Source organism: Zosterops lateralis, assembly GCF_965231275.1.
Source record: "Zosterops lateralis genome assembly, chromosome: 10".
NCBI classification, from domain to species: Eukaryota; Metazoa; Chordata; class Aves; order Passeriformes; family Zosteropidae; genus Zosterops; species Zosterops lateralis.
The window spans coordinates 4,626,264-4,649,577 of record NC_139770.1 but is presented as its reverse complement, the minus strand read 5'-3'; the positions used below and the strand labels follow the sequence as shown (position 1 = coordinate 4,649,577).

General features: G+C 46.6%; 1 protein-coding gene across 2 annotated transcripts in view; it reads left to right on the top strand.

Annotated features, from left to right (window-relative positions):
• The window catches only part of PLD1 (phospholipase D1), a 61,194-nt gene extending 38,196 nt beyond the window's left edge, over positions 1-22,998 (top strand). The window contains exons 16-27 of one of the 2 annotated variants that reach the window (XM_083868727.1): positions 659-772; positions 2,766-2,894; positions 3,189-3,307; positions 3,493-3,606; positions 9,113-9,223; positions 9,901-9,989; positions 13,384-13,497; positions 14,595-14,644; positions 15,557-15,691; positions 16,607-16,760; positions 17,401-17,515; positions 18,045-22,998. In XM_083868727.1, the coding sequence (XP_083724853.1) occupies positions 659-772; positions 2,766-2,894; positions 3,189-3,307; positions 3,493-3,606; positions 9,113-9,223; positions 9,901-9,989; positions 13,384-13,497; positions 14,595-14,644; positions 15,557-15,691; positions 16,607-16,760; positions 17,401-17,515; positions 18,045-18,269 (1,469 nt within the window). In that variant the 3' untranslated portion in view covers positions 18,270-22,998. The remainder of the gene's footprint in view (positions 1-658; positions 773-2,765; positions 2,895-3,188; positions 3,308-3,492; positions 3,607-9,112; positions 9,224-9,900; positions 9,990-13,383; positions 13,498-14,594; positions 14,645-15,556; positions 15,692-16,606; positions 16,761-17,400; positions 17,516-18,044) is intronic. The other variant, XM_083868728.1, reaches the window with a different exon arrangement.
• The last annotated feature ends 316 nt before the right edge of the window (positions 22,999-23,314 follow it).

Here is a 23,314-nt window from a genome sequence, read left to right as displayed (position 1 = left end):
GTGTATGTGATCCTTAATGTTTGTATTGTTGGAAAGTGTTTGTTTCTGCAAGAGAGAATTGAATCTTTCATTTTTCAACTTGAATTTATTATAACAAGCAAATGATTTCTGAATGGGATTATCCCCTCTCATAGACTAGTGTTAAAAGCTAGGTTTAAAATAAGTTCACTTAAATGGAAATATTCCAAATTTACCCACTTACTAGAGAGAAAAGTCTGTTCAACAGTTGAATATTTAAATGCAGCTTTTAATTCCCGACATTAAAGATAACTTCAGAACTAAAATTACAAGGATCAGCTTGGCAATTTTTCTAGGATGAAATCCTTCCTGAAAGTCCTCAGCACCTGAAGATGGGGGAACTTACTGGAATTTCCATCCCTTCTTGCAGATCTTTCTCTTGCCTCTGGCTCCTTGTGGGGGTCTTAGTTGCAGTCAGCTCAGGACACAGCCATGGCTTTGTATTTCATTACATCTGTTTGGGTTAAAACCAGCTGGGTCCTGAATTTGGTCCTTTTCCTGACAGTCACTTGTAGTTTCAGCAAACTGATGTCTGGTTTGAGTTCCTGTCTGCCAGGTGTCTTCAGACAGGAGCAGGCACCAGAGTGGCAGAGGTGGACGTGTGTTTTTGCCATGAATAGAGCATCTTGACTTTCTGCAGGTTACTCTAGCCCCACTAGGAGCCAACCGAATATAATCCAGAGTTTAAGGCCCCATCTGAGAATGTTCCATCACCACAGTGAATCCAAACAGGGGCTTGCTGAGCCTCGGGAGGGTAAGTGGAGGAAGGCAGAGCTGTGGACCCCTTCAGGCTTTAGCTGCTGATGTTTTTGCATTGTAACTTTGGTGAAAGTGAGGTTGGGTGCCAGGATCAGCCTTCACTGCTTGTTGTTCTCCCAGCATCCTTATCCCTCCTCTGTGGGCACCCTGGCAGAAGAGCCTTCTCCAGAAACTACAAATACTGCACCACAAATAAATAAGAATTAAAAACTCTAAAGCAGCAACAAACAAATCAAAATCAAACAAATGAGCAAACAAAAAAATTGCAATAATAATAGCAGGGAACAGTTGCAAAAATAGTTCTGATTCTGGTCTGTGATGATTTCAGCAGCTCTCGTACTGTAAAGGAAGGAGCTGTTACTGGAACTGGGAAGTTCTGTATTGGATATTTTTAAAGTAAGCCTGATGCAGGAAGCCATGCAAAGAGAGAGGGGAAGCAGCAGAGTGGCTGCTGCCAGTCCTATGTTTGGACAAAGACTTGGTCCCCTCTTTTGCTTCTAATTAAAACCAAGGAAAGCATACTCAGTTGAGACAGGATTTGGGTGGTTGTGAGCATGAGATGTTCCCATCTCTGGACTGGTGTTGGAAGAACCTGTCCCAGTGTGGTACCTTTCCGAGAATCCTTTGGGTTCAGGAACAGAGCGAAGAGCAGTTCTTCAGCATCATCCTCTTGCAAACATCTCCCTCTAAGGCATTAATTGCCAATTACAAAATATTGGTTACAAAGCATTTCCATGTCTTTGTGGAGACAATGTGCAGTGTCCCCTGTGGCCATTCATGCTCACTCATGAGTCACTGTGCAGTCATCAGAGCACGGCGCTCGCAGCATGTGTTGGCCTGTGTCCCACACATTCATTCCCATTCCCACCCAGGCATTTCGAGTCAGTGATTCCCCAGCTCCACCTGGACTCTCACTGGAGGCTCAAACTTCCTGAGGCAGCTGTGGTGCAAACCTGCTGCATGGCATTTCTGGCATGGCTTGGCTCGGCTCGGTGGGGTCACAGCGGCGCTGGCAGGGCTTGCTTTGTGTTCCCTGGTCTTGTGCTGCTGCCAGTGTGTGTTTTGTTGACTGTTGAAAGTTGGTTTTTCTGTGTGCTGAGGGGTTTTATGGTTACCTGGTGGCGTGGTTGGGTTAGGAGGAGGTTTCTGCTCGTGGCATTGCTGTATAATTAGTGCATTAGTATTTGGTGTCACAGATGAAGGCTGCTCTCAGGGTCAGGAAATAACACCAGTTAACTGTTTATGGTCTAGGCCAACATATTTGGATTTTTTTAAGAGCCCAGAAAAAGAATTCACTGCACCAAAATATGTGCTTTGGAAAAGGGATCCTATCAGGAGGGAATATCCTTGCATACAATATTTTAGACCATTTCTAATCAACATGAATTTGGAATTAAGGATCCATTTGTTCAACATGTAAAATTATATAAAAAATGACACTGCTATTTGGAAGAAACAAAATAATACTAAGAAACTCCACAATACTTCATGAGAGAACATGAACATCTCATTCTAAATAATAAATACTACCTCTATTAGAGGAGATACACCCTGCTAGAGAGGTAAAATAATAAACTCTTTAGTAGAGAAGATGGAATTAGTTCACTATTAATGTAAAATATATGAAGTAGATGATATACATGATGTGGACTGCCATATGGGAATATTTAGGTGTTATTAAACTGGGGAAAGGCAAAAGGTTATAGAGTGATGTAGTCCAAGATAAAATTCAGCATCTGCTTTTCATTTCCATAACAGACTCCTATATAAAACCTTTTCTGATTGTATAAAAAATACTGAAATAGGCAAGAAAAAATACTAACATATATCCCTTGAAAGTAACAGGAGGACTAGGGAGAAACCAGCTTCAGCTGCTTGGGACTGGCAGGTCCCACCAGTGCTGTTCCATGGCTATGAGTCTCTCACTGCTGTGTGCAATGGATGCCCATGACTTTGGAGCATGTTTTTGTTTTGTTTGCCTGGGACAGATAAAGGATCCATCCGTAGCCTGAAGACAGGTGTTGGAGAGCTGCTGGGGGAAACCAGGTTCTGGCACGGAAAAGACTATTGCAACTTTGTCTTTAAAGACTGGGTGCAACTCGACAAGCCTTTTGCTGGTGAGTGGGAGTCTTTGCATTCCTCCAAACTTTCTTCTGCACCTTTCTGGTCTCAGATCATGTTTTTCCTGCCTCCAAGCCAGAGGTAACAAGGCTGGTTTGGTTTGGTTGCTAGGAAAAAGCAGCAAAACTCCCTTTGAGGGGTTTTAGGCCAATTATGCTGTTGCAGTCCAAGTCATCTTCCTTGGGGGTGCCATGTCCCAGAAACATCAGTGTGGGGAGGGGGACTCTGTGCTTTTTCCACATTCATGTCCTTTGTCTGAAGAAGTTCCCCTGTGCTGCCCTTTCCCACAGACTTCATTGACAGATACACCACGCCAAGGATGCCTTGGCACGACATCTCCTCCGTGGTGCACGGCCGAGCCGCGCGCGACGTCGCCCGGCACTTCATCCAGCGCTGGAACTTCACCAAGGTGGGTGTGGGTGTCCCTGCTGGGGGCCAGGAGATAAGCACAGCCTTTCCTCATCCTCCTGCCCTCTTTAGGCATCTGTTTTATTTCCTTGTGTTGTTCTGATATGTTGCAAGCATTTTTTCTTTATCTGTTGCAAGCATTTTGTCAAGCATTTTTTCTTTATCTGTTTTTTCCTCCCCGTACAGATTATGAAACCCAAATACCGGTCCCTGTCCTACCCATTCCTGTTGCCAAAATCTCAGCAAACTGCTAATGAGTTGAAGTATCAGGTGCCTGAGGCTGTTCCTGCCACAGTCCAGGTGGGTGTTGATGGTCTCCTGCTCACATACTCCTCAGAGGGCTTGTTCTGCATCCTCCTAAAAAGTTCGAATGCCTGACAGACCCTCTGCAGAATTTGAATTATAAGATGCAAAACTCTTACCTAATTCAGCTCACAGACTAGGTGATTAGATCCTCAATCTCAATAGAATAATGCAAATCTTTTGGCAGAGAGGCATTAATTGATATCTCCACCTTTGAGGTAAGGGCACTAAAGTGTGCAGTACTCAAGTGGTGGGAACACTGTGACTTTGCATAGCTGTGTGGTTTAATGATTTGTTTTCTGCTGCTCTTCAGCTAACATCTAACATTTAGGCTTTATGATTCGAGAAGGCCTGATGGGTTGAGGTTACCCACTGAGTATTTATCTCAGATCTCAGAGCAGACTGCCAGGCCCTGACGCCTCGCTCAGATGGGTGGTGGTCAGTGAGAGCCCAGCATTAAGTGGAGTCTTGGGGCTGTTGCTTTCTGCCTTGAACTTCATCTGCACTTTATTATCCAGCCCTGCACCCCTGTGGGTCCTCTGAAGTTCAACGCAGCCCACAGTCTGATTTGTGACAATCAGTCTCACAGTCAGAATTGCCAAAATACCTCTGTTAAAAAGCCCAGTTTGCTCTATCAAGTGCACATACTTGAATACTGGTGTTACCCAGCAGAAATAGGAACTTGTTCAAGAGTACAAAGTCAAAAAAGTTATGCTGAAGCAGCAAAACCATTGTGTGTCTCTGTGGATAAAAGATGTATGAAGTAAGAGCAGTTAGACCAAACCCAGGAAAAATGCATGACTTTGCTCTTTGTAAGGAGTGGTCTGCCCAGATGACAGCACTGCTTGGGGAAGCTTAGTGAAATAAGATGCTTTTTTCTGGGTTTGTGGGTTGCCAGGGCATTGTCTGCTCCTCTCTGTGTGGTGTGAGGAATGGGCATCACAGGGATCTTGTGTCGGGGGTCTGGGGTGTTTTACATCAGGCTCCAAAACAAGGCTCCCAGCTGGCTGGGAAGTAGTCCCCTTCAGGCATCATCCTGTTCCCTGTGGATGTAAATGCCTCCCTGTCTGTCTGACACCAGCTTTCTGGGAAATCTTGTTCTCATGGAAGTGATGGGGCTTGTGTCCCCTGAGCATGCTGTAACCACAAGATAAGCCACAACTTCTAAATCACAGGGTTTGCTTTAGCAAAAAGTTAAGCTCTATTGATTACAGAACTGGAAGCAGTTCCCAAAGGAGAAATTAAACTGAAAACAACCTAGATCCAGCTTCTCTTGGGTCCAGCTGCAGAGCTGCTGGCTGGCTCAGGGTATCAGGCCGTGGGAGAAGAGGAAGGAGCTCAAATGGTGACTACAGAATCCACAGACTCCAGTGCTGAGTGGTGGGTGAGCAGTTGGAAAACCAGCCTGGCCACCACATTTCTGAGGCATTGCAAATAACTGATACAACCAGGAAATGAGGGGCTGCTCTCAATGATGCCATAAACAGCAAAAAGAGAGCAGGTTTGTCTTGTAAATTATTCATTTGAAACTACCTTGCTCATTTCTTATTTATGCATCTGTCAAAATAGCCCTGCATGTAGACAGATAAATAAAACTACCTGATATTAGGCTGCAAATGTGTTGTCTTGAAATATACCAGCCTTCTCAGCATGAGGGAAAACTGATGGGGAAGAGCATTTGCAATGCCAAGCCTGGTGGAAGCAGTGAGGGGGGCTCCTCTGCCCATGCTGGGGCTTCCTGCCTGGGTGCTGGTCCCCAGGCTGCTTCAGCTGTGTTATGATTTCTGGGTGACCTCCTCAAGCTCCAAGGCAGGGATTTGGATGCACATAGTAAAATTTTGACTGTCTCCTCCCCAGTACCCACACTAGCCTGGTTTCCCTTGGTCCCCAGGTGCATAAGTGCCCTGAGTATCCCTGAAGTCCCACTGCAAATCCACAAGTGACTCAGTCTCTCTTTCTGATGGAGGTTTCAGATTTGGCTGCTGTAGAAAGAGGGGACAGGGGAGGACACCTGCAGCCTGGATCTGAACTCCCCTTCCTAGTGGCCTTTTTCTGGAGTTCCAGGGTGTGCATCAGTGCATCCCTGTGTGACTTCTCCTTTTCTGCAGGGACAGAAATATCAACCTCTTGCCCATCCAGTTTATTCATTTTGGAGCAGAAGGCTCAGGTGGTGCATTTCCTCTCAGTGGTACAGTTCTGCACAGAAATAAGCAGATATCCTAAATTTTTTCCAGCTTTTTATCAAGAAAAAACTAGAGCAATACTCTTGTTCTTCTTAGTATTAAATCCTTTGGCTGGCCAGCAGCCAGTCCCCTGTTATCTCCATTTGAGCACTGTGTAGGGATTTTATAGGCAGAAGTTACTGCCCCAAGGAAAATCCAGCATCCCAGGACTGTCCTTGGCTGTGGGGTGATTGAGGAAAGCCTGGGTGTTGGGTTTCTTGTTTCTGACCTTGTTTGCAAATCTGTCTTCAAATGTGGGCAGATCAGAGGAAGGGAAAACACAAAGGATCTGTGGGGATTGCAATGTTGCTGCAAGCCCAAACCATTGACCTGTCAGCAACAGATTCCAGCCTCATTGTACCATCTGGTTTTGCTCTCCTCTGTGAGAGGAGAGGGGTAGGAAAGCATTTCTGGGAGGATAGAGCACTGACAAGGGCTTTCCCTTGGGCAGGGAGGATGAATGCAGTGTGTGTGGGAAACACACTGTGGGGTACAGGCCGGGAAGGAGGAAAAAGAGTCAGGCATGGTCTCCCATCCGCTTTCATTTTAACTTTGAGGCTTTGCTTGCAATAAGCAAAATGATTTTTGCAAGAGCACATTGATTCTTGCAAGAGTCAAATAGAGATCTGCCAAAGGCAGTGCCAGATTTTTTTTTTCCACTATTCCACCTCCCTATTTCCACTCCAGAGTTTGCAGTTATCTGCCAAAGCCAGTGTTGCAAAAGATGTGATGTGGTGAGGCAACATCCCATTCCTGATGGAAATGCAATGAAACTTTAATGCCCTGGCAGCAGCTGACGCCCTCACCTCTTTGAAGTCTGCGTGAGAGCCCTGCGTTGTTCAGGATTTATGCACTAACCCTCAGCAAACATCACATTTATTACCCTTGTATCAGTTAGAGGAGTTAAAGGGATGACAAGCTATTGGGAGGCTCAGGGGAGGGGAATGGAGAGGCAGGAGCATGGAGACTCCAGTTCTGGATGGGAGGTGCTCTGCTGGGCAGCTTGTGGCCTTTTATCCCCAGGAAACAGGTTGGATTTGAACCAGCTGCCTTTAAATACCTTGACAGGAAAGAGAGGTGTCCAGAAGTGTGAGATGGAGCATCAGTGATAAGGGAAGGGCTGTGTATCCAACTTCCAGGTGTGTGTCTGTGAGTGTCACAGCTTTGTCTCCATGGGATGCTGCTTTGGCAGCATTGTCCTGTCCCTGTGACTGCAGACCTGTTAAAAACAACTTTATTTTGAGGAGGTCCAGGATGAAACACCTTACACTCATTCTGCTGTCCCATCCAACATTTTCTAACATCTCTTCTTCCCTCTACAGGGGGATTTGAGGTTATGGCTGATGGGAGCTTTTTGGGTGCTGCTGTGCCAGCTTTTTCTGGGATGAGCCAGAGGGATGATGGCATTGCAATAGGGGCAGCCCAGGGTGTGGAGTGAGCTGGGGTGCCAGTTTTGTGGAGGGGTGAGGAGGAGTGTAGGGAAGGGCAGGTGGATGATGCACTGGGAAGTCATGGTGCTGGAAAGGAGTGGTCCTGAGTGATGGGTCTGTTGTGTTAACTAGGAAAAAAAAATCAGGCTTTATATACTAGAAAGGTACAATCTGCCACTTTCTGAAGTGTAGTTCCAGATTGCTCTGCTGGTGACAGTGGAAGTGCTGTGAGCCCCAGTCTAGGCTGCAAATGGAATAATTAGCCTGCTTTCTACCCACAAAAACTGTTTTTTTCTGTTCTTATTAATGCCAGTAACAGCTTATTAATGCCAGTGGTGGAAATTTGTTCAAGATCTCAGTCTGCCCTGGTGCTCAGTGTTCTTTCAGCAGTGCCTGGCTTGGGATGAGTGGGAACACTCAGCGTTGGCTTTGTTAACCAAACGAGTGATTAAAAACCTTCGGGAACGATCAGCACGGTCTTGCAGAGGCTTATGCAGGCAAAGGGCAGGTGTTTGGCGCTGCTAAAGGCTGTGACAGCCCTTGCACTCAGGCTGGGTCCCTCAGTCCAACACCTGTGGCCCCAACACTCAGGAAGACTGCAGAGTGCACCCTCCTGTTGGCCAAGAGAGCAGCTAAATACGAGAGGTGCAGGGCCTGTTTTTTACTGGGAAAAACAGATATGGGAGAAAGCTCCTGTCCAGGTGGGGGAATTAGCTCCGGAGTCATCTGCTGTTTAATTCCAGTGGCCCCCAGTGCCACCTCCAGAGATGCTCTGGAGACGAGAGGATTGGTTTAATTGATTCCTAAGAGATCAGGATTTTGCTGGAACTGACACACACATTTCACAGATCTCCAGCCCCTGGGTCTTGTGTGGGGCTTGGCCCCAAGTCCCAGTATAATGGTTATATTGAGATATTTTAAGGCTATTGTTTCAATGTTTTTGTCTTGACAGTGTTTAAAGAGAGAGGCTACTAACGAGTACTATTCTCCCAAGCACCTACTCTGCCAACACTTAATTAAAAACTACATTTCCATCTAGGAAAGCGTCACTTGAGGCGTAGTGTGGCTGCCTCTTGACTCAAAGGGCAGGACCAGGAGGTGCCGCAGCATTTCTAGCTGGGAGGCACAGGATGCTGATTGCTGTGGGGCTTGCTCAGCCCGGCCCAGAGCACAAACAAAGGTTGTTTCTCATGTTAGTTTGGCTTTCTTGCACAAAAACTGCAGGACAGAGGGGCAGGACCTGGCGATCTTGCAGGAATTTACTTTAAAAGTGGATTTCCAGTAAAAACTAAGAAATAAATGTGGGCAGATGAACTAAAAATTTTAGAAGTTGTATCACGAATGGGATGGCTTGTGCAAGAATTTGGCAGAAGAAACAAGTGACCTTAAGTGTTGAGGACAAAGGCACAGCCTGCATTATCAGACTGACTGTGTGATTCTGTACAGCCTCCTTGGGGGAAAAACACCCTGCCCCAGCCAGAGACCAGCTTTAGCAGGAGATCACTGATGGGGATGTGCCTCCCTAAAGCTCGGACATTTAGGTTGTTTTAAAAGCAGTTTATCATAAGACCTTAAGCAAGAACAAGGATCTGGAGCTGCTCAGCTGGGAGAGGGCAGTGGTACAGCAATGGGACAGGGCTTTCATGTTTTTAATCAAAATATTGCTAAGCATTAATGGTATTTCTGAATGTCCTTTCTCACAATTACAAATGCAGTATAAATGTTGCACTTACTACCTTATTTAGTGAAGGCCTGGCTGTGCCAGGGAAGAGTTTGCCTCTGGGATAATTCAGGTGCCATGATGCTGTCCTGGAGGGACAGAGCTGAAGGTGTCTCTCTCTTGCTCTCCAGGTGATCCGCTCTGCTGCTGACTGGTCTGCTGGCATTAAATACCACGAGGAGTCCATCCACAAAGCCTACATCAGCGTGATAGAGAACAGCAAGCACTACATCTACATCGAGGTGAGCAGCAGGGAGGGAAGGCAGGAGGGTCCTGATGCTCAGGGCATGGCTTGCAGCCATCAGGAGGGTAATTACTTCTTGAGATTTGGTCCTAAGTTTTTATGCATTTAGACAGATCCATTGCCTTCAGTGGTCTTCAGGCCAGACTGATGTCTGTGTACCCTGACAGCGATCTGACCACGAGGTGGAAAAAAGTAGATCTCTCCTTTATAATGCTCATTGCAAAATTGCCAGCAGCTTTCATGGCCTGTGCAATAGTCTCCCTGTCCCCTCTGTGGCTTTGCAGTGTCCCCTGTGCATGCCCAAACCTCCCACTCACAGGGCAGCTCTTCATCCACACAGCCTTCAGCTGCAGCAATCTCTTGTGTCAGAGTGACACTCAGTGCTGGCTGAATGGAGATGCTTTTTCTCCTCTTCTTTTTTTTTTTTTTTTTTAGCTTCTTGTTAGGTTGCTCTTTACATGAACTTTCTAAGGAGTGTGATTAATAAGGACTAATTCATTCCCTAAGCAAGCACAGACACACATATAATTTAATCATAATTTAAAAAAGGCCTCCACTCCAATGGCACACAAACCCAGCTATCTTTAGTTCCTCTTGGTCTGAAATAAAACATGCAAATATTTTGGGCTGGTTGCTGGCAGTGTTTGACAGTAGCTTTGCTTGCTTTTCCTGCAGAACCAGTTTTTTATTAGCTGTGCTGATGACAAAGTTGTCTGGAACAAGATCGGGGATGCGATTGCTCAGAGGATTCTTAAAGCTCACAGGTAACCTGTCCTGAATGAGGCAGTGGAAGTCTTCAGGTGCATTTCCATGGTGTGGTGCAAAAAATACCCCCTCAGTGGACACAGGTGGACAGTAGCTGTGCCAACACAGAACTGATGGGGTCCAACATTTGCATTTGCAGCAGTGAGACTCTTGAGCGGTTACTTTGCCCCCGGAAAGTGATTTTCTGGATTTAACCCAATGTAAATGTATTTTTAACTATGGAACTTGTTTAAAGGCAAGTCCTTTGTGCTCTGGTTCAGTGACACCTTTGCTCCATTGCCAACTTGCCTTGAGCTGGGTGGTCAGGCAATTTCATGGGTGGGAAGGGTGAACTGGGATTTGTGGTTTATTTAAATCATCTAGAGGGGAGCGGCTTCAAATTGGGGAAGCAAACACATTTTGAGGATTTGACTGCAGGGTTCTGCTATTGTTTGAACTTTTTCTGGTACATGCTGGAGGGTGTTCACTATCTCCAGTCGTTGCAAGGGGACGTTGTTTGTTCCTGGATGGATTGAACCCAACCATGTTTTAGGCACTCCTTCAGCACACCTAACCCTGTGTTAACATTAATGCCACAGGTAGTGGCTTGTCTTCTCTTTGATCCTGGGCAGCCTTGCTTAAGGTTGCTCCCTTGGAGTCTCTTTGAGACATATATTTCATAGTATGAAACTGTACCCTGCTCCTGCTGGGCTGATATACAGGAAACTTTCTAAACTTTCCCTTCCATCTCTCATGGGCTTTTTCGCCATGTACAGAGATGTTTTCTTGCATGGATTATTTTTTCCATGTTATATTTGTCCGGAACTCTGCAGGGTCTGCTTTTCTGGAGGTCCTCTCTCCAAAGTTGCAGGAATTTTGCTCTTTTTTGCACTTGAGCTTGGAAATTCCATTTGGATAAAGGTACCCACCTGAGGCAGCCACCAGAGTGCAGGAAATGTCTGCGAGGCCACAGGAGCTGCCCTGGGCCAGGCTTTGTTCAGAGTACTGTGGAAAGAAGAGCACTACTGAAACATGGAGAGCCTGGTTATCTGCTGTGTTATCTGCTGTGCCATTAACAACAGGGTTGAGTTTCCTGTGATCTGCAGTGAGCTGCAGTGAATAGCCCAAAAAAATGATATTAGCTAAGTACGAAAAGATGGGATGGATTTTCTCACCTGTGGTAAATGAGGAGCAGTGCCAGTGCTGCTGGAAATGCTGCTGCTGTGTTTGTATTGCAGCTTTGAGGCTCAGAGGCAGCTGGACAGAGCATCCTGAGGTGCCTTCCAGTGCCTAAAGGGGATAGAGGAGAGCTGGAGAGGGACATTGGAAAAGGGCATGTGTGATAGGACAAGGGGAAAAGGCTTTGAAGTGAAAGAGGATTAGATTGGATATTGTGAAGAAATTCTTCCCTGTGAGGGTGGTGAGGGCCTGGCACAGGTTGCCCAGGGAAGCTGTGGCTGCTCCATCCCTGGGAGTGTCCAAGGTCAGGTAGGACGGGGCTGGAGCAACCTGGGATAGTGGAAGGTGTCCCTGCCCAGAGCAGGGGCTTTGGAACTGGAGGAGCTTTAAGGTCCCTTCCACCCAAACCATTCTGTGATCCTGTGATCTCTGTGCTGATTGATGTCCTCCTGAAAGCCACTCTGGATTGCCTTTCCTGCCTTTGGGAGCTGACTACCACAGGCCCTTTGTATCAGTTGCCTGCTGTTAGCAATGCTACTGAGGCAGCAGCAAATTCTCCAGGTAATCTGTTAAGATTTTCCTGTTAAATAAAGTTTATGTATGGGCTGTCATTCTGTCCAGATACTAACAGTCTATCACAAAAAGAGGTCACACAGATACTTAGTGACCCATTTCGGGATATGATGCTCACTTTTGCATTACTCCAATTGTATGCCAGTATCGTGCTGGCTTAATGTTGGCAATTCCTAGCAGAATATAAGGTTCAAATTCTGCATTACCTAAGATTAAAATTAAATTCAGACCTAAATGGTTTGTATCATAATGCTGATTTTCCAAACTGCCCCAGGAAAACAGTGTTTAATTATAAATTAAAGGTCTGTAGGGAGCTTGTATACTCGTCACTCCTCTAGACTAAATATTCTCTACTGATGTTATTAATAATGTTCTTTTCTTGGTTTCCTCTTTTTTCCTGGGTGGCTCTCTAAGCAGTTTAGTAAACACTGTCCTTACATAAACAAGCTGCTTTTTGGGGAATGCTTTTGTTGGTAGACCTTTCTCACGATACAAACAGAGTTGGTTTCAGACTCTTGTGTCTGGGTAAGGTCTCATTAGCTCTTTCTGAGCTCTGCTGGCAAACCAGAGCCAGTCTGCAGCACCCAGCACAGCTGGAAGGAACTCTGGTTGAAATGAAGGACACACAAGTCCTCACTGCCTCCCTCCCAGCTCAGATGGGACCCCAGTGCTTCACAATTCCCACACCCCTAAATTCACAGGCATGGCTTGCCCGAGAAAGGAGTACTTCTAGCAAAAACTGCATCTGGCTCATCCTCAGAGTGCTTTCGAAATGGTTGTGTGCTGATTAAACTGTGTTTGCCATCTAGTGGCAGCATCCTTCCGTGGAGCTTTATCTCGTCCTTCTCTTCCTCCTCCGGGGCACAGAGCAGGGAATTCCCAGCACCCAGGGGCACCTGGAAAGTGCTCTCAGAGCAGATTCTCCTGGCATTTGTCAGCAGAGGAAACCCAAAGGGAGCTTTGAGAAAAGCCCCAAGCAGTGCCACAATAGTAGCTTTTGTTCTGAATGGGATCATGATTAGGATATAGATTAGTTTGGAGAACTCTGGAACTGAGATTTTTGGGTGCTGTGATGTATCAAGGACATATTTGCCTTCCCCCAGTGATCAATGTTTTGCTTGTGCCCTGAACTTTCCCCACCTTTTGTGCTGCTTCAGACACTGTTTCTTGACTTAAGAAAACCAGGAAGGTGGCAGTGGGAACTTTGGGTTAGGTTTTGGGTTTCTGCCTGTGATAGCTCTGTAAGCTTTGCTGTGCTCTGGCAGGCAGCTGTCCACACCAGTCTGCACCAGCATCAGTGTGACTGGGCTATTGGTGTGCTCAAACAAACTTTGATAGTGGCAGACACAATCTGAAAAATCCTTAGCCTGCCCCTGAATTTCAGTGTAAAAATGTGTTTCTTTTCCTTTAGCTTCTTTTGTTGTTTGCTGAGAGTAAATTATTCCCTCTCCTCCTGAAGGAGCACTCACAGATTTCCTGAAACTGGAAATGCACTTCACACTTTTCTCCCTTAAAATTTGTTTGGTGACCTGGGATGGGAACCGAGTCTGTAATCTCTGGGGAAGTGAAACCAAAGGGACTTCACCTTGTGCCGAGCTGTGACTTTTCCAGGCTGATGTGACATTCCCAGGCTGACATTCCCCCAACTCTCTGGTGTTCCAGGGAGAACAGGCGGTTCCGGGTGTACGTGGTGATCCCGCTGCTGCCGGGCTTTGAAGGGGACATCTCGACAGGCGGGGGCAACGCTCTGCAGGCCATCATGCACTTCAACTACAGGTACCACACACAGGCAGGGTGTCACAGTCCCCTGCACACCTCCACTGCTGCAGGGGGTCCCCAGGCCTCACCTGCCACCAGTGTCACTAACAAAACCAGAGCTTTGGGAAACCTGGTCTTGGGGAAGGTGTCCCTGCCCATGGCAGGGGGATGGAGCAAAGATGAACTTTAAGGCTCAACCAACCCAAACCATTCTATGATTTGTTTTCCACTTAGCTGATTAAATAAGACATGCTGACCAAGATTTGTCTCCAAATCTGCCCTTTTGGCTGATACTTGGCCTGGCTCTGCCTGTTGGCTCCATGCAGGCAATGGCATCTTCCCCAGTGTGATTCCCCTGCTCTAGGATGGAGGTTTTGAGGGGACACTTGGAGCCCAGCAGATCTCATAGGAACATGAGATGCAGCAGGGTAGTCCTTGTGCTGAGAAATGTAGAAGGAGGCAAAATGTCCCAGGATGGTTTTACTGGAAAGCTGCTATGTTATGGTATGGCCAGGGCACAGTCAATGTGCAGAGACTGCTGCAACCCTCAGAGTGAAATCCCCCTTGTCTGCTGGTCTGCAGGGGTCCTGCTGCACCTCCAGGAGGACAAGTGGGGCAGGGGACATGAGCAGATGGAAAGTAGCACATCCCCCTTACCTTCTGCCTGAGGCAACCAGAGGAAATTGCCCATGGGTTGGTTGGTTCTCAGTGGAATTCCAGCTGTGGCTTTTCCAGCCCAGCCATAATCACACAAACTCCTTGACCTGGTGTTCTGCATGTGTCAACGATTTTCTTAACATGATTATACATCGAGGCCTGGCACAGGGGGTATCAGCCCTGCTTGTCACACATTTACAATCATTGCCACGTGCTCTAGAAAGCAGAAGTGTTCTCCGGCTCCTCCACGGGTTGGTATAAGCTCCTTTTGGAACATGAGCAGTCCTTGATGTAGTAGCAGTCATTTAGGGAAAAAAATGTGCTCTGGAAGCCCCCTGTTTCACCTGCTGTGTGAGAGGCATCTGTGTTAGTGATTTACCCCACTGGTTCTACTCCAGCACACGCTGCTGTCTGCAGCCACGGGGGTGCTGAGGGCTGCCTACCTTCCTTCTTTCCAGGACCATGTGCCGAGGGGAAAACTCCATCCTGGGCCAGCTGAAGGCAGAGGGTAAGAACTTTATTCCTTTGCTCTGTGTTGTTTACTTTGGATGCTGCTGTTTGATGGATGCATCTGTAACACATAGTGCAACACATGGTACAGGCTCATGGGGCTGTGAGCGACCTCCTCCTTGACCATCCTCCCATGGAGAGCTCTGTCAGGTCACACAAGCCATGGCCACTTGTCAGACTTCAGACCTGGCTGCAGCCCTGATCCAGAGGAGGGGAACACTCCAGGGAGGAGCAGAGCACAGTTGCAGCTGCTCAGGATTGTGTTATTTGGAAGCTGTCCTGAGCGGGGTCACGCTTCTGGGAGCCTTGAGCCCTCAGCCTTCCTCGTGGATCCCATGCAGGGTTTTTGTTTCTGGCAGTTGTCAGATGTGGAGAGGAAGAACCTGCCTGAGCAGGAGGCTGTTTCCTTGCCATGAGGAATCCTGCTGGAATTTGCTCTGGTGGGAATCAGAGCACTGTGAAAACCCACACATCACAAACACAAGGACCGTGCATAATGCCTCATTTGTTCCAGGTCCTGGTGTAAATCTGAACTGCACACAAGTGCATTAGGAAACATTTGCCATAGTGACCATGGACAAAACACCTGCTTCCAGCTTCCTTTCTGAAGGATCTGCAGAAAAACAGTCTCATAGTCCACCTATTGTGTTGTGCCCAGGAGACTGGAGTCATTTCTCACTGAAGTGGAAGTCTCTGAGCAGGCAGATCAGAGCAGCACAGTGAACTCACAAGCAAATATTCAAGTTTATTTTTTTTTAAAAAAAAAAATTCTCTTATCTGTTCATTTATAATTTTTTTAAACTCAAAAATTAACTGCTATTCATAGGGGTCATCATATAAACAAGGTCTTTTTTTTTTTTTCTCTTCCATCTCCCTCATCCCAGTAGTTTTCTTGTCTTTTAATTTTCAGTTGGAGATAAGTGGATAAACTACATATCATTCTGTGGCCTTCGAACATATGCAGAGCTGGAAGGAAAACTGGTCACGGAGCTCATCTATGTGCACAGCAAACTGCTCATTGCTGATGACAACACAGTTATAATTGGTGAGCAGGGGCTCTCAGGAGGGGTTTGGAGCTCTGGGTTACACCTGGATCAATCCCTTCCCATCCCCATGCCCAGTGCAGGCTGCAATGCCATGGGCTTTTCTATGTTGTCATTTCTTTCCTGAGAAATATTTTGCTGTTTAAAAATAAACTCAAAAACCAAACTCATAAATTCTTCAAGAGGCAAGAAAGGATTCAGAGGGCTGTCATTTAATTTGTTTTTCTGAAATCTTTTAAATCCGTGTGTAACCATGAAGAGAATCCCAGTACAGAGAATATTGTCCATCTGTCTTGTATCAAACTCTGCTCTAGCAGGAAGACTTGTGAGACTTGTCATCTGTTCCTGAAAGAACAGAATGTGCTGTAAAATTTGGAAGGTTCGGACAACATGTGTCATGTATCAGCTCCATTTCCTAAGAATGGGACAATATGCTATAGGGAGCAATAGATATCATTCCATCCCCTTCTCTTACCGTATTTATTATGAGAACATGAAGCAAAGACAAGAGAGTTCAGGCTCAGAGCTCTACCCTGCAGCAGAATTTCAGCCTGTTTCCTTAAAGAAGCCCTTCTTGAGCTATTTTTATCAGCAATAAAGCTTGGCCAATGAATACTTGAATACCACATTTTACAAGACTCGAAATACTCCCTCCCTTCAAAGCAGTGGTCTCAGATGACCTTACTAACACTCTATATGGAGTTCAGAGTTACACACTAATGCAGTACAGGATCTGAAAAATATAAAAGCTAAAATCTTAGGGCATGGGGTTGGGGTTTTAAATGTTGAAGCCGTGGATGTTTCCCCACGAAGCCCAGGGCTGCAAAGGGCTCCGGGGTGGTGATGTGGGGGGAGGGTGTGCAGGAGCACCTGGAGCAGCACTGAGACATTTCCTTGCCTCGTCCCGCCCTGCCCAGGCTCTGCCAACATCAACGACCGCAGCATGCTGGGGAAGAGGGACAGCGAGATGGCCATCATCGTGCAGGACAGCGACACGGTCCCCTCCGTCATGGACGGCCAGGAGTACAGCGCCGGCAGGTTCGCACAGTCCCTCCGTCTGCGCTGCTTCAGGTGGGTGTGCCGGGCACGGCGGGGAGGGGATGCGGCCCCTGGGCAGGGAAAGGGGCCGGGCTTGTCAGCCTTAACCTGCCCCCGCAGCCTTTCAAACCAATGGGCTCCCACTGCCTGCCCAGGTTTAGCTCTGCTTGCGCTAGCTAGACTTAGCCCAGGGTTTTGCTGCTGTTTTCACTGACCTTCCTCACACTGCTCCTGCCCACAGCTTGGTTTTACAAATCATTTTGCTCCAGGATTTCGCTAGCAGAGCTCATAAACAAGTGGTATTTCCCCTCCAGATCCCGTTTGCATACTCTCTCAATCTTGGGTGGCAGTGTCACTTTTTTTAAAAAGCTTCTTTGCTGGGAGCAGCCATCTGGCCCATAACACAGCCATTTTTAGTATAAGGTCTTTTCCTTTTTCCTTTTTTTTTTCCCTCCACCCTATTTTCCATCTGGACAGTTACTGCACAGAAGAAAAGGAGAAAATCAAGCAGCATTAGAGCTGCCAGATTATCACAGGGGATGGGAGTGGGAGGGTGCTGGGAGCACACAGGATTTGGCAAGTCCCAAGGAAACTCCTCATCTCCTGGCATTTGTCAAGAGGGGAGTGCCCAGTGCTTCAGTCTCTGTGAGCATCCATCCCTTTGTCTTTTCAGGGTTGTCCTTGGTGGCTCCGATCTCAATCCAGAACACCAGGATCCCGTCTGTGACAAATTCTTCAAGGAGGTGTGGATTGCCACAGCAGCTCGCAATGCCACCATCTTTGATAAAGTGAGGAGCACTTCCCCCTCCCTCCACCCCACACAGAGGCAGTAGATGCCAGTGAGAGAAGCAGCAGAGGGAGGGCAAAGAGAGCAGGTCCAGTTCCTGGGGTTGGACCCTCAGAGATGTTTTGAAGGAATGAGATGAGAGAGCTGTGAACAAGAAACTGGAGCTGTTGCATTCTCAGTGTGACAGCACCCATGAAGGCAGCAGATCAGATTTCTCCTTGTGTTTGCATCAGCTATAGTTCCAGTGAATGGCTGTGGTGTAGTTACTGCTTGTAATTACCCACAGTGTAACTGAGTAGAAGCAAATTTTACTTCTGTCTTTTAATGAGCTTTTGCAGTGATCAGAAAAGGCCCTGGAGCTTCCCCTCTGCCTGCTCCAGCTTCATTGAGGACAGGCACATACCTCTTCCCTCCCTGTTCTCTGGGCTGTTAATTCAGTCACTCCCATCCTGGGGAATTTGCTCTTGGTCTTTCTCAGGAACTCTGCATTTCCCCTGCACTGACAGGTGACTTCTTTCTGTTTTGATCAGGTGTTTCGATGCCTTCCCAGTGACCAGGTGAACAATTTAGCCCAACTGCGTGAGTTCATCAACAAGCCCAAATTAGCAAATGATGATCCTGTGAAAGCAGCAGAAGAATTAAAGAAGATTCGTGGGTTTTTAGTACAATTCCCCTTCCGTTTTCTGGAGGAAGAGTACCTGCTTCCCTCCGTTGGAACAAAGGAGTCCATGGTACCCATGGAGGTTTGGACTTAAGAAGATGCAGACTGCTTTACCTTTTAAAGTCTTGATCTCAGCAGAGAAGTTAATGAAAAATATGGGATTTTGGGAATTGAAAGAAGACAAAAAGCTTCTCCACCAAGCTAATGAGCCCTTCTGAAGGATTTTGGTGGAGGAGCTTTGAAGCAAATCGACACTAGCAGACAAGAGGAGCAGAAAAACTTGGAAATTATGGCAGATGAGCAGTTTAACCTCTGGAGGAGACATGGAGACATGTTCTGAGCATCTAAAGGATGCAGGCTACTTCCTAGGACAGGAACTAACTCCCAATAGATGTTGTCACCACTTCCAGCTGTATCCTGTGGTTGTGTTCATACTGTGATCGTGCTGTGGCTGCACAGGAGTCGTGGGCTGCGTGTGCTGCTTCTCAGGCTTTGGGTATCTGCACCTTGGCTCGCTGGAGTTCCCCATCTCACCCCTTCCACACACCATCAGAACACATTGTGCAGCCCTGCCACTGTTGAGAAGTGCCATTTGCTGCTGCCTTGGGCTGTCCTGCAGCTTTCCAAGTGTAGGTGTTTCATTTCTTAAAGGGAAACAGACTAACAATCCTGTATCAGAATCAGCAGTTTGGTCTCTTCATCCCTTTGGAGGGAAAAAAATCCTCTTCCTATTGCAGCTGGAGCAATCAGCAGCCCTCAGGTTTGGCAGAGGGCAGTCTCAATGGAGCTGGAGGTGCTGGAGATCACTGGAGTTTTCTGGTCTTTGCAGATATCAGCTTGGTCCCACTGAGTTGTGACTGTTTTTGTCAAGAGAGGATCAAGGTTCCAACTCAAGCCTGAAGTGCCCAGAGCCAGGGGAAACCAAGGCACTGCATGTAACAGGACTGAGACTCCAAAGCCAGCATGATCTGAACCAAGCTCTGCACTCTTGTTTGCGCATTTGTTCTGCAGCATATGAGTAGATTTTCATTTCAATCTCTTTCCCCCCATTTAAAAGAAGGAAAGGCCATTGAACTGACACAATGCTCAGGCTGAGCTGTGTGGATTTGCAGGTGGGGTGAGTGCAAGGGGGAAGGGGAGCAAGTGACAAAGTCTCTGCTCTGCTTTGTTACTGAACCAGCCACAGCCTTGAGTTCAGTCACGTAGGATGTGTCTTCCCAAGCAGAGGTAAAACTCAGCATGCACATTCCTGTTTTCTATTGCTGTAAGAAAGCTGTTTTGTAAGAAAGCTCTTTTGCACCTCCCTGTACAGAGAAGCAGCAGTTCAATCCAGCATCCTGGGAGAAACACTACAGTTCCTGGGTTAGGACTTTGTGTGGTGGGCACCAGCCTGGGTGTTACCCCACGCTCCATCCTGGAATGAGGCCATGTCTCCCAGTTTCATGTCCAGCTCCAACCTGAGGTGTTCCTGGCAGTCTGCAGTGCTGTGGCAGCCACTGGGAAAATGGAGCATTAGAGAACACTGAAGGAGAGTTGGATCTGGAGGAGTGGGAGGCTGAGCTCTTCTGCTGCCCCTGCATCCAGGCATCCCTTCCCATCCCACAGTTATACCTTTGCTCAAGACTCCTTGGTCAAAAGGCCCAGTGAGCTGCTATTTATTTTAATTCACAGAAGAGTTTGTTTTTGGTTTTTTTTTGGTTTTTTTTCTGGCTCTTCAACAGTTTTTTTAACTGGAAAAGAATCCCACTGGTTAGCTAGCTATCCCCAAAACGTAGCTGGCATGACATTTTAGCTGATTGCCTTCTGTGTTCAGACCTGTGAATAGGCATCAGCTTATTCTGTACCTGCTGCATCACCCAAATAGGGAACAAACCCCAGATGTTCTTCCAAATCCAGCCCATTCCTACAGCTTCCACTGTTTTACCCTTGTGCTTTGTTGCAGTTGTCTTTTACACTCCTTTCTGGCATCTGTGGTCTGGTTCACCTTTGGGAAGTGCATCTGCAGCATTTTATGTGACTGAGTCCAGGAGGTTGATGGTTTTACCTGGCATGCTGTAAGCACATAAATATGTTCCCTTGATTTTTTTCCCTTAAAAAAACTGACCCAGGGTCACCCCCCACAGAACCAAAGCAATGTGTGCCCTGACCATTTACAATCCAGAAAGATCAAAGGTGTCCTGTCATTTCACATCAGTGCAGGTTCAGAGCTTTTTTTCTCCTATGTTTAGCTGTTTTAGTTTGACTGCTGACTTTAAACAATTACAGCCTGCCAGAGAATCCTTGTCAGTCACACAGGTCCATGTTCAGAGTCAGGAAGTGTTCAACTCCACCAGGTATACACTGAATCTTGAAGTGCAACACTCTTGTCACCTTCTAAGTGCTCTTATTCTCCTCATCCTCATATTAGGGAAGGTTTTTATAATTGTTAGATTATCCTTACATTGTCTTTTAAAATGGTAGGTAGCTAATTGTTGGGGCTTCCTCACTCCAGGGGTGTTAACTCCCCCTCTGCCAGGCTGCTTTGGGGAAAAACCACTCAGGTTCTGCAACACTCAGCCCACTGTGTGAGAGCTGCTGGTCCCCAGTTACACAGCAGAGCCATGGAGGGAGATGTAATTGACTGATTTGGTATGAAAAGGTGCTAATTAAGAAGGTATTTCATTACTGAGGTGGCACACAGGCCTGATGTTGGCTCTCTGTCTGGGAGGGAGTTCCTCTCTGTGGGGACAGAGGACTGTGCTGATCATCCCTTCCCTGTGTTGGTGCTAAGTTCCCGATACCAGGAATTTAGTAACATTCAAATGCAAGCAGGGTGTGCAGGGCAGCCTGGGCACAGGGAGGAGATCTCAGCATCCCCAGGGGCTTGTAGGGCCACCAAGGTCCCTCTGGGAGCAGCACTGCTCACCCCAAACAGAGACAGCCCAGCTGGAGCCAGGCCCGGTGAAGGCCCAGCTCATTCTCACCCCGGGCTGTGCTGTTTGGAGTTGGCTCCTTGGGTCCCGTCAGCTACAGGTTTGTTTCTTATATTAAGAAGCCTGTGAAGTTGAATAGCTTGAGAGAGTTGATTTCTGCACCTGAACAATCACTACTTCTTAGTCTGTCATACCAGCGTGGGCTTCAAACTGGAGGGGGTCACCCACCATACCCAGAGCTGGAACAGGTGATGTGGATTCAAGCACTAGCAGCCCCAGAAACATCAACTGTTTCTTGTGGCATTTATTTGTCAGAACTATAGGAAATGAGAACTTCTCCTAGGCTCAGACTTTATTTTGTTATTCAACTCGAGCAGAATGCTTTTTTTCCCTTTAATTTATTCCTTAACATGTTCCACTTTGAGAACTCACTCCTTTCCTTAAATTTTAATAGTCTGATATATCAAGATATGTGTTTTGTTGTATAGATATGGGACTGGATAAATGTTTCACTGTAAAGTTAATGCATGATTTTAAAAATGAGGGATAAAATGTCAATGTCTGCAAGAACTGTACTAAAAAACCGTTTATAGGAGAACCACTCCAGTACTCCGTGGCAGAGGTGAAGTGCTCAGCTCAGTTTCTGGTCTCTTGGTCTCAGTTTGTCCCCTGACTTGGTGTGAACTTTGCTGCATTAAACCCCAAACCCTCCATTTCCCTTCCTTTCGATCAAGTTTCACAACATGATTTTTGCAATCCTGGTGCTGTCCCTGGGAGAACCTCAGTGCAGGTGTTGCCTAGCTGGGGCTCTTCCATGCATAACTTACAGTATCTTCATTCCTTCCAAAGAAACATCCCTGTACAATCAAGTGCAGATGTGGTTTTGCTGTTGTTATTTCAATGTAACGAGCCTTGAGCACTTGTAGCAAGTTCAGTCAGGGGGTTGTACCTGGGCACAGAGCTGCATTTGTGGGGACATTCCCATACAAGTATGAGAGTACTGTAGAACAATGCCATTTCCCTCTCCTGCTGCATGTGGAGCCCTAAATCCATGCTGGGCTCAGCTGACCCCTGTCACCAGCGGCAGAGTGGTGCAGTGCTGGTGATGGCCAAGGGGAGGAAAACCAGTGGTCTCCAGACCAGGATAGGAGCAGAGGTTGGCACTTCTTGGGTGCCCCATGAGATGTGAACACCTTGTCACAGCTTGTGGCACTCATTCTGCAAATGGTTTCAACCAAGCAATCACTGCTGCACTGCTGAGATCCTGCTGAAACCAGGGGCTCTGCAGAATCCTGCTTTTCAAACCCAGAGTGTAACTTCATGGCAGTGAATCAAGGCCAGCATGTGAATCTCAGTGTATCAAAGTGGAGCCACCCCACTAACCATGTATTGACCACTGAATGCGATGATCCTCTTGGGGTGTCACTCTTTTTTTTTTTTTTTTTTTTTTTTTTTTTTTTTTTTTTTTTTTTTTTTCCCTTATTTTCCTTTCCCTGCCTGCTTTCTTGTTGTATTTTCCAGTATTTGTGATTATTCTATTTTTAGCCTTCCAGTGTCTTTTCATAAAATCTCCGCTATGTAAATAATTCCAACTTTCCCTAGTTGTGACACTAGGGAAATGAGAATGTCAAAAAGTCACAGTTTTGGGAATGTTGGTTTTTTTTAAAAAAAATATGTCTCTAGCTAAACTAATTCACAAAAGGAGAGAGCTTCCACTTGGGGTGTGAGCGCAGGTGTCCGTGCGTCCCTCCCTTCCGACAGTGCTGCTGTGACACTGAATATCCCTTCTGTGAAGGCTGCTGGAATTGAGTTTTGTATCCTTGTTCTGCTAATGATCGCTTTTCCTTTCCACTCTGTTTGTACCTGGTAAATGAATGTGTATTAATGGACTGAAAATACAACCGATCATCATGTCAGAACGTTTGGCTTTGGTGTCATTTCTCCTTGTTTTGGGGGCTTCATCCTGCCTTGGGATTGAGTTCTGTCCTTGCTCTGTATCAGCAGCCAAGACGTGATGGGGAAAGGCCCAGAATAGCAATAAAAATGGCTAGACTTGAGTCATTTGGGTTTTCCTGGGAGAGAGAAATTGCTGGGGTGAAACAGCATAGAAAGAAAATTGGACTTCTTAAACAGATTAAAAAGTCGTGTTTTAAAGGAGTTTTAATAATCCAAAAGCATTATGAAAGGCATAGACAAAAACACACAGTCTCCAAAATAGAATTAACTT